We start from the raw sequence: 12,234 nt of genomic DNA on the forward strand, positions 1-12,234 counted from the left end.
AGTGCTTAAATACTATCCAGTGTTTAGTAACTGATAACCTTACAACCCAAAATATATATTTTAAATATATGCTAAACACATTTTGTAAAATGTAATGCTCAATTGAATGTATTTTTTGAATTTGAAAATATATTTAGTTTTAACCAAAATGTGTTTCAAGGTCAAGCTTTTACATCCCATATGGCAAAAATATATTCCATATATTTGAAATATATGTTAATTTGATAAAGTTAAAAATATATTTAATTTTAACCTTTTAAATTTTTTTCTTCCAATGCGACATGCATTTTATACATAAACTTTTTTGTTGCTTTAACATGTATTTATTTTTTACATTTTTTTTTCAAAATATAAATACAGCCAAAAAAAATTATCAGTGAAAAATATGTTTTTTAAACATATTTCAAAATATATTTCAGCATATATATTTGTTGGACAATATTTTGAAATATATTTAAATATATATATATATATATATATATATATATATATATATATTTATTTTGCCATATGATATCTTTGCTTCAAATGTGTCCCTGTCCTTCTTGAAAATGCAACATGGTTTGCTATTTTGTTATCTAATGCAGTGGTTCCCAAACTTTTTGAGCGTGTGGCCCCCCTTGTGAATGGTGCATTCCTTCGCGGCCCCCCCATAGAAAATTTGTGACAAAAAACTGTTTTAAAACTCAACATTTTAATAAAAAAAACATTAAATTATACAAAAAGTATAGTGCTTTTGGTTAGTAGTCTTATTTTTTTAGGTTTAATTTAATTCATGATAAATTAATGTATTTCATAAAATGTCATAAAACTGGGGCCCCCCTGGCACCATCTCGCGGCCCCCAGTTTGAAAACCACTGATCTAATGCAACATTTAAACCTTAATAAGTGGTGTATGAATACTTGTGGAAATAGTTTTGGGTTGACTGATTATTTTTGTGGTAGATCATTCACACATTTTTTCATCAGACAAAAACCAAAGAGACATGTACACAAAACATTTTAATATTGTTATTCATATTAACAGTGGTATTTGGACCACATACAGTATTGTAAGCTACATTTGTCTTTGATTAAATCACTGATACATGTTTAGCTGCTTTTCAGGCTTAAAGTAAATGTCAAAGTTGTTTATTTTTCAAACTGCACATTTTATCATCATCATCATCATCATCATCTGTCCAACTGCTCTTTCCCACCAAAAACTCAACCTTTTTTTTCACTAAGGGTTTCCTTCAGTTTGGTTTCACCAGTTTTTACACATCTGATCTTGTAGACCTCATTTCTAAGCTACTAAAGTGTCACTTTTTAAAGACACAAACTGGTGTGTAGTTCTGATCCACATATTGTGGATTGGGTCCTGGCAGTTGTTAGCTGAAGTCCAAGCTGTTGCAGAATGATTATATATACAGTGTGGTGATACATTGTGACAAATAAATACAATAAACAGCTTTCCCCAATACGAATGTACAGAAAGACGATAATAATACATCACTGGAATTCATTTAGCTACAGTTTAAGTGTACTGCACTCGAGGATTGCTGGATCTGTTAATACAAGAAGGCTGAAATTTGTGTAGCTACCATATAATTCAATACCATAGACAGTGTGTATACATTTAGATATGTTGAATACTTCACTTTAAAGCTTTGAAAGTGTTAATAATACAGACAACATATAGCACACACGATAATTCAAACAAAAAAGAATGAGCTGACGAAACTGACCGCACAAATAATGTTTGATATCACGGGGAAAACATTAACTGATCATCTCGATCACATCATACTGTCTGGGTTAGTTTAGTTTAGTGTGATGATGTGAACAGCTACATGATATCCATTAACAAACACTTGATACATAATCATGATGTCATCACAATAACACTGCACTAATTTAAGAAAGGAAGACCTCTTAGTTTTTAAAATATAAAAAATGAAAGGTGTGTGATATTTTGATCTCTACACTCCCAGAAATAAGGTATGAAAGCTGTCACTGGGACGGTACCCTTTAAAAGGTCCTAATATGTACAATTTAGGTACAGATATGTCTACATTTGGTACAAATATTTACCTTTAAGGTACTGTAAAACATCTTACATTTTTAAGTATAAGCAACTTTATTTACAAGTAATTTTAAATTACATTTTTTAGTGATCAGTTGCTGTAACTTATAAAATAAAGTTGAAATACGTTAAGCTAATTCAATTTAAAGCCACTGATCACTATTTAAGATATAAAAAATAGCAATGACTTTTAAATCCAAGTTGATTATACTTAAAAATGTAAGTGAAAACAAATTTTTACAGTGTAATACTCTATAGGTACAATGATGTACTTTTTTAAAGGGTACCGCCACACTTTTTCCAGAGTAGATATGGCTCGGGTCTGTCCTTCAATGTCAAAGCATAAATGTTTTTTACCCAGTCCACAGAACAGAAAAATCGAATATTTTATAAAAGCCTCATCATTTGAGACATCAGCTTGAACGAAAACGTTAAAAAAACCACTGGAAGATTTCAGTGAAGTGGCCACACAAACAAATGTTTACAGTGAATAAGGCATTATGCAGATTTCTAAAGGTCCTGATGTAATAAGGCATTTCTACTGACCACAGGAGGACAGTTATAAACTCCGCTGCCATACAACATACATGACTGTAGGTCAATGCCTGGGCCAGGAAGGTCGGAAAGAAGTTCAAAAGCTACCGGCGGCTTTATGTTGCATTGCGGCTGGCGTGCAGTACGCTGTCCAGAGCACTGAGCTGGCGGAGAAAACCGCGGTTCGGAGTGACGCCACGGTGATCCTTTACTGTTTTAATAGCCTCCACTAATGTCATGTTCTGGCGAATCATGAGGTAGGCCAACACCAACGTGGCAGATCGACTTACTCCAACAGCACAGTGTACAAGTACAGTTCCTACAAAAGAAAAGATATATTCTCATGAACGACACAATTTACGTAGTAGCTTTTCGGTTTGCTATGGTACATCTGTGTCTGTATCTGCGTATATATGTGTGGCACCCAATGTCTATATTTAAAACCTAAAAATTTGTCAGTGAAAAGATTTAAAACTTAAAAGTGCAAAGTGGGACTTTTAGCGGCATGTAGTGGTAAGATTGTGAATTGCAACCAATGGCTCAGTCCACAGCTCAACCGTCCCTTTCGAAACGCATAGAGAAGCTACGGCGTTGGGGGAAAGTTACTTTTAAAAGTAATGCATTACAATATTAAGTTACTCCCTAAAAAAGTAACTAATTGCGTAACTTAGTTACATTTCATGGAAAGTAATACTTACATTACTTTTACGTTACTTTTGCGTTACTTATTCTTACTTTGCTGAGGCTTGATCTCTTTCAGCAATTGCAGGTGTTTTTATGAATGAGAAGTCCTGCATTAAGAAATTGCGTATTTCCATCGCAAAAATGCTCTGCCATTTCCGTTTCCGACTTGAACTGTTCCTGCGCGCACGTATAGAGTGCGTAATTCTATGTGACTACATTCAGTTTAATTCAGTACATTTAAAAAAAATATAAATAATAAAAATGAAAGGTAACTCTCATTACTTTTTAAAAAAAGTCACTTAAAAATTAATGTGTACATTAAAAAAGTAATGTGTTACTTTAGAAAAGTAATATTATTACGTAATGCACGTTACTTATAATGCGTTAACACTGTCGGGTCACAGGACAAATACGTCATCGTCAAAACTGGACTATACAGCAATTTGTCCACTTAGGGCTACTGTAGAAAAATAATGGCGACTTCAATGTAATTAGACCCGTGGTGTATGTAGATTAAACGTCTCATTATAAGATAATAAAAATAAAACAGTTCATTATGTAAGGTCTTTATACACCACTGCTAATATAGCTATGTATATTACATTGCATTTCTTTCAAGAGATCCTTCTAAAAGTTTCACAATGCACCTTTAACTCTTTCCCCGCCACTGACAGTTATCTCGTCAATTAAGAGAAAATGCTTCTCTGCCAATGACGAGTTTTTAGGGCAATCCATATTCCGCTATTATCCACTAGATGGCGCTCTTACCCAAATTATAAAACACGAACTTTTGTAAAATCCTAAAAAATGCTGGCAACTTTTTTCAAAAATGCTGGCGGGGAAAGAGTTCAGTTTGTTTAGGTTGAAAGAAAAAGCGTTGGTTGATCTCACCTCCAGTGCTAAGAGCTCTGTGAATGAACTCAGACGCGGGGTAGAAGTTAACACTCATGTCAAAGGCGGGCGAGTCGTGGGCTTCAATGCCGTGATATGTGATGTTCATGCCCGAGTAATACTCTGCCCCCCGTCTCCATTTACTCGCGGCACAGTTAAGGATGTGTGTGATCCCGAGCTTTACAAGTTCTTTACGGTTTGAGGCAATGTCTCTGAAAAAAGAGAAAAAATACACAGGACATTTTACAGTTACTGTTAGTATAGAAAAATTACCCTTTCAAAAAGTTCACCTAAAAAGAGGAAGTACCTATATGTATATATTGGTACTTTTTTAAGGGTACTGCCCCAGTGACAGCCAAGGACCATTTCTGTCTGACAGTGTAGTTTTGCAAGGGTTTTGTCTATGTTGTTTTTGTTATGTCTTTTATTTTGAAGTCTTGTTTAATGTTGGTTTTGTAGTTCTATGTCATGGTCTTTGTAGTCTTTTGAGTTTCACCATCCTCATTGTCTCCAGGGGTTTCTTGTTTAGCTATATTAGTCTGTGTATTTATAGCCCTCATGTTGCAGCTGTCTTGGTTAGTTATTGTTCCTGGTAATGTGCTGTGTTATGTATTGCCATGTTTCCATGCCTAACCACTTCCTTATCTGCACATAGATCCTGACTTTTCTTTAAAAAATAAAATAAAAACAATAAAAAAATTATATATTAGGACAAATCGAAAGCTACTCACTGGTCGCCTATGTAAAGTCTTGGCCACACTTCGTCTGCATGATTACAGGCAGTTTTTCCAGTGCACAGCAGACGTTCAAGTTCAGAAATTGTTAGCATGGGATATCCCTTATCCGAACCTCTTCTGCTGGGGGACCTGGAGTTACTTCTGGACCGGGACAATCTGGACATGAATGCCATCCTCGGTAACTTCAAGTACAACTCTATAAAAAAATTAAATAAAAAATATGTGACCCTGGACCACAAAACCAGTCTTAAGTCACACGGGTATATTTGTAGCAATAGCCAACAATACATTGTATGGGTCAAAATTATATATTTTTTATTTTATGCCAAAAATCATTAGGATATTAAGTATATAAGTCAAATATATATTTAGACCTTCATTTGGACAACTTTAAGGGTGATCTTCTCAATATTTTGATTTTGGGAATTTGTATCTCGACCAAATATCGTCCTATCCTAACAAACCATACATCAATGGAAGGCTTATTTATTCAACATTCAGATATTTTCGTTTTGTGGTCTAGGGTCACATATAAACAATAGAAATTATTATAATCATTTACATATTTTAATATGAGGAAACATTAAATATTGCGAAAGTTACTTTATTTTTTTCAAAGTAGATAAAAAATTGAAACAAAGAAAAGGAAAAAATAAATGGAAAATCCCAAAGCTACGTTATCAAGTAAACAGCTTTTTTGTAAATTACGGATGTAAATAAATAATTAAAGAGGTCGTGCCTACAATTTCCAAATAAATACTGTTTTGGACCTAAAATAAACAATTTAAAGCATAAATTAAAGGGTAAACACAGCACGCGCACAACAGCACGTCCTCAATGGCAGCAAATGATGCTTCATCCACAAGAGATCACATCTGTGTGTGTGAGTACAAATGAGGGAGTGACTCGCATCATAACATCTCATCATACATCACCCACACAATACAATAAATATCTAAATAGGGTTTATTCGTTAAATTAAAACAAATCAATCATTTCAATCGTGGATTCTTACCTTATAGAAGCGGTTTTCGATTTAACCCCAAATCTTTTCTCAAATCGTTTTCTGGTATATCCCGTATTATTTCAGATTCCCATATCTGCGGAAGCACACGTGCATGCCATTAGTATTTCACCCAACCGCTGCATTCACACCGCAACATCCATGCGACACATCCTACACTGTCTGGTTTCATTGCAGGTCGGCTCAATGGTAAATAAATGCACGATATTAAAATATTGCAATGGTAATAGGGAACTCCATGTCAAATACGTGCTGAGTATAGCGCCCTCTAATGACGAGACACCTGCGGTCACAGTCATGCAGATGCTGCAGATGTTGCAGGGCAACACAGCATCCAGAAAATGTCGGAGCTTTCTGACTCTACCATAAAAGGGTTGATAAATGGACATTTACTGGACAGTAAATCGGACATTTAGTTAGCATTGGACATTTTGCTTTAACAAATAGGTAAACTACACATAGTAATAAGCTAGTAATAAGCTAATTAATAGGAACTATGTAACGCTATTATTATTTAACAGCATAATAGAGGAGGGTTTTAATTTTTTTTAAATAAAATTATAGTATTATATTACTTTAGTGTATTATATTCATACTATAGCCCAGCAAACACAGAACGTTCCCCTAACGTTAGTTTTTGGTTATCTTTTGGTAATGTTCTGGGAATTTTCTTTTTAGGTTTATTTTTGCAACCATATATCGTTATTTTTAAATAACCTAAAAATAACTTATACATAACGTTCTCTAATGGTTATTTTTGGAACCATAAATCAACGCTCCCGTAGCATTGCAGGGTGGTTATTTTTAAAATAACCTAAAAATAACTTATACAGAAAAATACAAAACCGACATAACAACTTAACCAAGACTTCAAAATAAAAGACATAACAAAATAAAGTTCTGTTAAAAAAAAAAATCATGGCTAACCAGAAACAAACCTTGAAAAATAACGTTTTGGAAACCAAAAACTAACGTTCGGGGAACGTTTTGGAAAGCAAAAATTGTTAGCTGTGAGGATGCTAAATTAACCACGGTTTTACATACAGGGATAGTTAAACCATGATATTACAAACGGTCATCAATACGGCAAAAACCATGGTTACTACATGTTTTATATAAACCATGGTTAATTTAGTAAGGTGTATTAACTATAGAATTGATAAACTGCTAAAAACTGTAAAATACTTTAATATTTACTATGTTAAGTTTCAGGAATTTAAAAAAATAGTTTCTAGGAATTTTACTGCCGTTTACTGTAGTATACAACAGTATTTTTTTTCCAGATAATTGCAAGTGTAAATCATAGGTGTGGTGTAAACGCATCCAGAATACAAAATATTTATGCTGACTATTCAGTTCTAACCACTAGTGGCCGCCAAAGGTCATTGAGATATTCAGCTCAGGTTCTTCAATAAAAACGTAATATTTTTCCACCACAAATCATTGTAAATTTACTTAGATTTATGTTTTGCCTTATATTAAAAACAATTCTCACGTCTAGACACTTTTTATTGTCAAGCTAAACATTTGCATTTCGCCGAACTTGTGTTTGATCATCAAACTAATTCCGCAATAAAAGTCCCCTCAGCATCATTTTATAAAGCACTTTTTTCGGGTTCTGCTCATGGCAGCTCAACACATATCATGTTTAAACACATTACCCGTTTGTCCTGTCAGAAGTCACAGAGTCATTAAATGATTGTTTGGGTGCAGCTTTGTGTTGAACTGCCTCACCCACTAACATCACATCATCACCACTCCTCTGAGATCATCATCCAGAAACACACACACATACTGTACACTGTAAACCTCTTTATTTCCCACATCACGGAGGAATGATTCACATTAAAACACTTCAGGTAAGAAATAACGATCACTTTATTATTATCAAAGCTCAACAGTCCGCTCATGTGTGTTTATGTGGCGGATTTAGCATCTTTGGCTAATGTCGTCTAGCAGACACTTTTCATAACCGGGTGGAAACATAAATTTGATACATTTCTGATTCATAACAAGCCACGTTATATTGATTATATTCATGAATGGCTTTGAGATAAAAATCATTTAGGGTACTTTTCTTTTGTTTTGATAAGGGATTAGTTTGTGGTCGTTAGCTGTCTAAAATAATCAGTAAAACATTTCGTTATCAAAACAAAGTCGATATCAATTTACAGCCCTTACTTTAATTGCATGGCGGAATGTTATGGCTATAAATAATATTTATGTATTAAATATTTGATAAAAACGCGAAACGTACATTGCTACATTTATAAAATCATAAATAACAACTAATTTGTTTATTTCTAAGCAGTCATATCGTATAATGAGTGTATAAACAAGCTAATGTGGGTAGGTTAACAGTTGAGTGTTGTGTATTCTGAATTGTCATTGCCATAAATATTTATCATGGTAACCATAATAACCATTAAACCACCATTGTTATTATAGTTTTTAGATTTAGGCTACTTCAAAATGTAAATATTGATAATAGTCACTAACAAAAAGGGTCTATACCAGTGATACCATGATATCACCGTTATGTACATAATGATGTAAAATGGTAGTACCATAGTATTTTTTTTATGTAAACAGTTATACATGACTATGCCAATAATTATTAAGAAATATGGTGTGAACATCCACCATCATCATCATCATTAGTATGTATGAAACTTATTGCCTCTAACTTTGAATATAAAAACTATGAATATAAAGTGGTAACTGTGGTAATGTTTTGGTAAAAATTGTTTTGCATAGTAAATGTATGTGTTTTTGGGTTTATTTTAAAGGGCACATATGTGACCCTTGACCACAAAACCAGTCGTAAGGGTCTCTTTAATGAATAAATTAGGGCTGTGCAAAAAATCGACTGCGATTATCATGCGCGTGTCATCAGTAAAGCCGGTTCCGTGATTAGAAGTAAATCGCCATCAGCTGCTTTCAGATGGAGCAGCATTTATTACACAGACCCGTAGTTCACCGAGAAGCTAGGCAAAATCGCATAGAAAATCGGAATCGATTTTCCTCGATTATGAACCCGATTTTGCCTAGCTTCTCGGTGAACTACGGGTCTGTTTAATAAATGCCGCTCCATCTGAAAGCAGCTGATGGCGATTTAATACTAATCACGGAACCGGCTTTACTGATGACACGCGCATGATAATCGCAGTCGATTTTTTGCACAGCCCTAGAATAAATAAGCTTATATGCGACCACGAAAAAAGATGTCACCGGCCGCCACTGTTGTGGATACTGTTGCGTGTTATTGTGAAATTCCAGGATTAGACTTTACATTTAAAATTGCAAATTTTCTTAACAAATGATGTTCAGTCGAGAAGAAATTATGTTTTTTGTGGAAAACATTCCAGGATTTTTCTCATATTAATGGACTTTAATGGACACCAACACTTAACTCAACACTCAACAGTTTTTTTCAACGGAGTTTCAAAGGACGATTTCAAACGAGGCATAAGAGTCTTATCTAGTGAAACGATTGTCATTTTTGACACGAAAAATAAAAAATATGCCTTTTAAACCACAACTTCTCGTCTATCTCCGGTCCTGTTATGCGCCAGCGTGACTTTACGCGTATGCGAAACTACGCCCCAGTGTTTACAAGTGTGGAGAAAGAGGACCGTTCCGACGTTGTTGTATGTCGAATGATAATAATTAATGTCTTTGTGTCAGTTTATTGTTTAAAATTGTCCGCAAATGTGCGTTTCATTTATGTAACACGTGACCTTTCTACGTCACTACGCAATTACGTGAATTCACGCTGGCTCATCACACAGCCGGAGGAAGAAGAGAAGTTGTGGTTTAAAAGTGCATACTTTTTATTTTTCTTGTCAAAAATGACAATCGTTTCGCTAGATAAGACCTTTATGCCTTGTTTGGGATCGTTTAGAGTCCTTTGAAACTCCGTTGAAAAAAATTGTTAAGTGTTGGGGTCCATTAAAGTCCATTAAAATGAGAAAAATCCTAAAATGTTTTCCTCAAAAAAAAAAATTTGTTCTCGACTGAACAAAGAAAGACATCAACATTTTGGATGACATGGTGGTGTGTAAATTATCTGGATTTTTTTAAGAAAATTGACTAATCCTTAAAATTTGTCTCTAACAGTTAATTGTTTAATAAATTGCGACGTTTTTATGATTGATTTTAAGGCTTTGACGATTATGACGATTAATTGTCTGTTTTATTACTTTGACATTTAATTCTCATAAATTTTTTTATTTCTTCATGAAATATTTTTCACACATTGTTGTGATTATTTTAATTAAATCTTTTGCCAGGTTTACCTGGCAATAAATATTAATACACGTGACACGTATTTAAAAGTAATTATTTAATGAAAATATCTTTCAAAACCTGAAAATTCTTCATGAGAAATAAACACAATAAAGTTTATGAAAAATAACTTAAAGTAAAAAAGCAATCAAAATAAACTGACTATACCAGAACAGGCCTTAAATAGTATCCAATCCTACTAAGGTTATATTAGTACTGTAGTGGCTGCAAAAAAAAAAAATTCCTTGCAGATCCTTAAGAATAGCATTTTTCACTTCCCTGTATTTGGAATTGCTGTTTTGGAAATGTATTTTACCTGGCAGTTCATACTGCTTATCAAAGTTTTGCAACATTTCTTTAAATTTTGTTTTTGAATAGCTCTGCAATGTATAGTGTTACACTGTCAGTTAAGGAGCGCCTACGGTCTCGTTTTTACAGGTGCTGCAGCTCCCCCTTGTGTTTTTTAGAGAGATGTGCAATCATTGCGGTGTTCTGAAATCGTTTTTTCTGATCCCTCAGGGAATCCTTTCTGGTCAATGCTCGGGGAGTTTGAATTTTTTCCAAACCCTGCAGAAGTAGCACATTTACGTGCATAAAGCAGGGACAATGAGTACAGGGAAGCCGAGTGGTATTAAACCTCCCACCAAGATCGGAAAATCAGCGGTGCCGACCAAAACCTCACCCACTGCAGGTAAATCACTTCATCTACAACTGTACCTTCACTTTAATTGCCTCAGCCGGCAGACATGTTTGCAAATCCTCTGGGCAGTTATTTCAGTCATGCAAGATTGAATTAATAAAGAATGTAATTGATATGATTTTGTAAGAAAAATATCCATATTTAAAACTTTATAAACTAACTAGCTTCAAGTAGCATTATAGCATATAGTTTTGGATTTTCTGGATTATTTAAGCATGACCATTAAATTGTTTTTGAATGAATCCAGCTGGCCCCAAAGCAGCGACATCTCCAACCTCCAATACTGCTCAAGAAGCAGCGCCAGACTTCTCTGTAGGCGAAAGAGTTTGGGTCAATGGCAACAAACCAGGCCAAGTGCAGTTTATCGGAGGGACGCAGTTCGCACCGGGTCAGTGGGCAGGTATCGTTCTGGACGAACCCATCGGTAAGAATGACGGTTCTGTGTCCGGAATCCGCTACTTTCACTGCGAAGACCTGCGAGGAATATTCACTCGACCTTCCAAATTGTCCCGCACTCCCGTGGCGGAGCGCGATGCCAATGGCGAGCAGGCATCGGCCAGCAAGACCTCCACGAGTCAGGCGACTAACCAGACATCCACCAGCCAGACCTCTCCTGCCAAAGCTGTTCAAGACACTCAAACTATTAATACACCCACGACCACTAAGACCTCAACAAACCTAACCAGGGCCGCCAGCGGCTCCACCTCCAATCTGTCCGAAACCGATTCAGCTAAGAAATTACAACGGGAACTTAAATTGGGTGATCGCGTGCTGGTAAGACTCTTGTCTGGTTTGTCTTTACACTTATTGGCTCCTCGTATTTAACTTTTGATCATGTGTTTGCATTCCTAAGGTCGGTGGAACCAAAGCAGGTGTTGTGCGTTTTTTGGGTGAAACTGACTTTGCTAAAGGCGAATGGTGTGGCGTTGAATTGGATGAGCCGCTTGGGAAGAATGATGGGGGAGTGGCGGGTGTGAGGTAAAGATACTGGGTTTTGTTGAAATTATAATTTTATAGTTAAAGATAATTATAGTGATAGATTCTTTAGATGTTGCATTAGGGACGTAAAGCAATAAATAAATCTCTATTTTTATCTTTCAGGTATTTTCAGTGTCTGCCGAGGTATGGCCTGTTCGCTCCCACGCACAAAGTCACCCGCATCGGCTTTCCGTCCACAACACCGGCAAAATCCAAAAGTTCGAGACGTAGGTCGACCCTAAAGCACAGCCCCAGCGCCTCCTCCGTGAGCTCCCTCAGCTCCGTGGCCTCCTCTGTCGGAGGCAAACCCAGCCGAGCAGGCCTGGTAAATCTA

At 35.4% G+C, this 12,234-nt stretch overlaps 2 protein-coding genes across 3 annotated transcripts in view; one reads left to right on the forward strand and one right to left on the reverse strand.

The window, feature by feature from the left end:
• Positions 1-1,025: 1,025 nt before the first annotated feature.
• dusp26 (dual specificity phosphatase 26) lies at positions 1,026-6,198 on the reverse strand. Its single transcript, XM_065257791.1, has 4 exons — positions 5,927-6,198; positions 4,906-5,107; positions 4,175-4,386; positions 1,026-2,918 (listed from the first exon to the last, which is right to left on the reverse strand). Exons 2-4 carry the CDS (start codon positions 5,082-5,084, stop codon positions 2,716-2,718), a joined length of 594 nt encoding a protein of 197 aa, XP_065113863.1. The 5' UTR covers positions 5,085-5,107; positions 5,927-6,198; the 3' UTR covers positions 1,026-2,715.
• A 1,437-nt stretch (positions 6,199-7,635) lies between these two features.
• clip1b (CAP-GLY domain containing linker protein 1b) overlaps positions 7,636-12,234 on the forward strand; it is a 37,399-nt gene continuing 32,800 nt past the window's right edge. The window contains exons 1-5 of one of the 2 annotated variants that reach the window (XM_065262844.2): positions 7,636-7,794; positions 10,742-10,913; positions 11,170-11,696; positions 11,776-11,900; positions 12,024-12,225. In XM_065262844.2, coding sequence (XP_065118916.1) covers positions 10,829-10,913; positions 11,170-11,696; positions 11,776-11,900; positions 12,024-12,225 — 939 coding nt within the window. In that variant the 5' untranslated portion in view covers positions 7,636-7,794; positions 10,742-10,828. The remainder of the gene's footprint in view (positions 7,795-10,741; positions 10,914-11,169; positions 11,697-11,775; positions 11,901-12,023; positions 12,226-12,234) is intronic. The other variant, XM_065262855.2, reaches the window with a different exon arrangement.

Source organism: Paramisgurnus dabryanus, chromosome 10 (assembly GCF_030506205.2).
Source record: "Paramisgurnus dabryanus chromosome 10, PD_genome_1.1, whole genome shotgun sequence".
NCBI classification, from domain to species: domain Eukaryota; kingdom Metazoa; phylum Chordata; class Actinopteri; order Cypriniformes; family Cobitidae; genus Paramisgurnus; species Paramisgurnus dabryanus.

Excerpts from the sequence above, each read along its gene's own strand:
- dusp26 (XM_065257791.1), bottom strand. The coding sequence starts at position 5,084 with ATGGCATTCATGTCCAGATTGTCCCGGTCCAGAAGTAACTCCAGGTCC. Across the intron at positions 4,387-4,905 it reads AGACTTTACATAGGCGACCA|AGACATTGCCTCAAACCGTA; the intron begins GTGAGTAGCTTT and ends CTCTTTTTTCAG. Across the intron at positions 2,919-4,174 it reads CAGAGCTCTTAGCACTGGAG|GAACTGTACTTGTACACTGT; the intron begins GTGAGATCAACC and ends TTTCTTTTGTAG.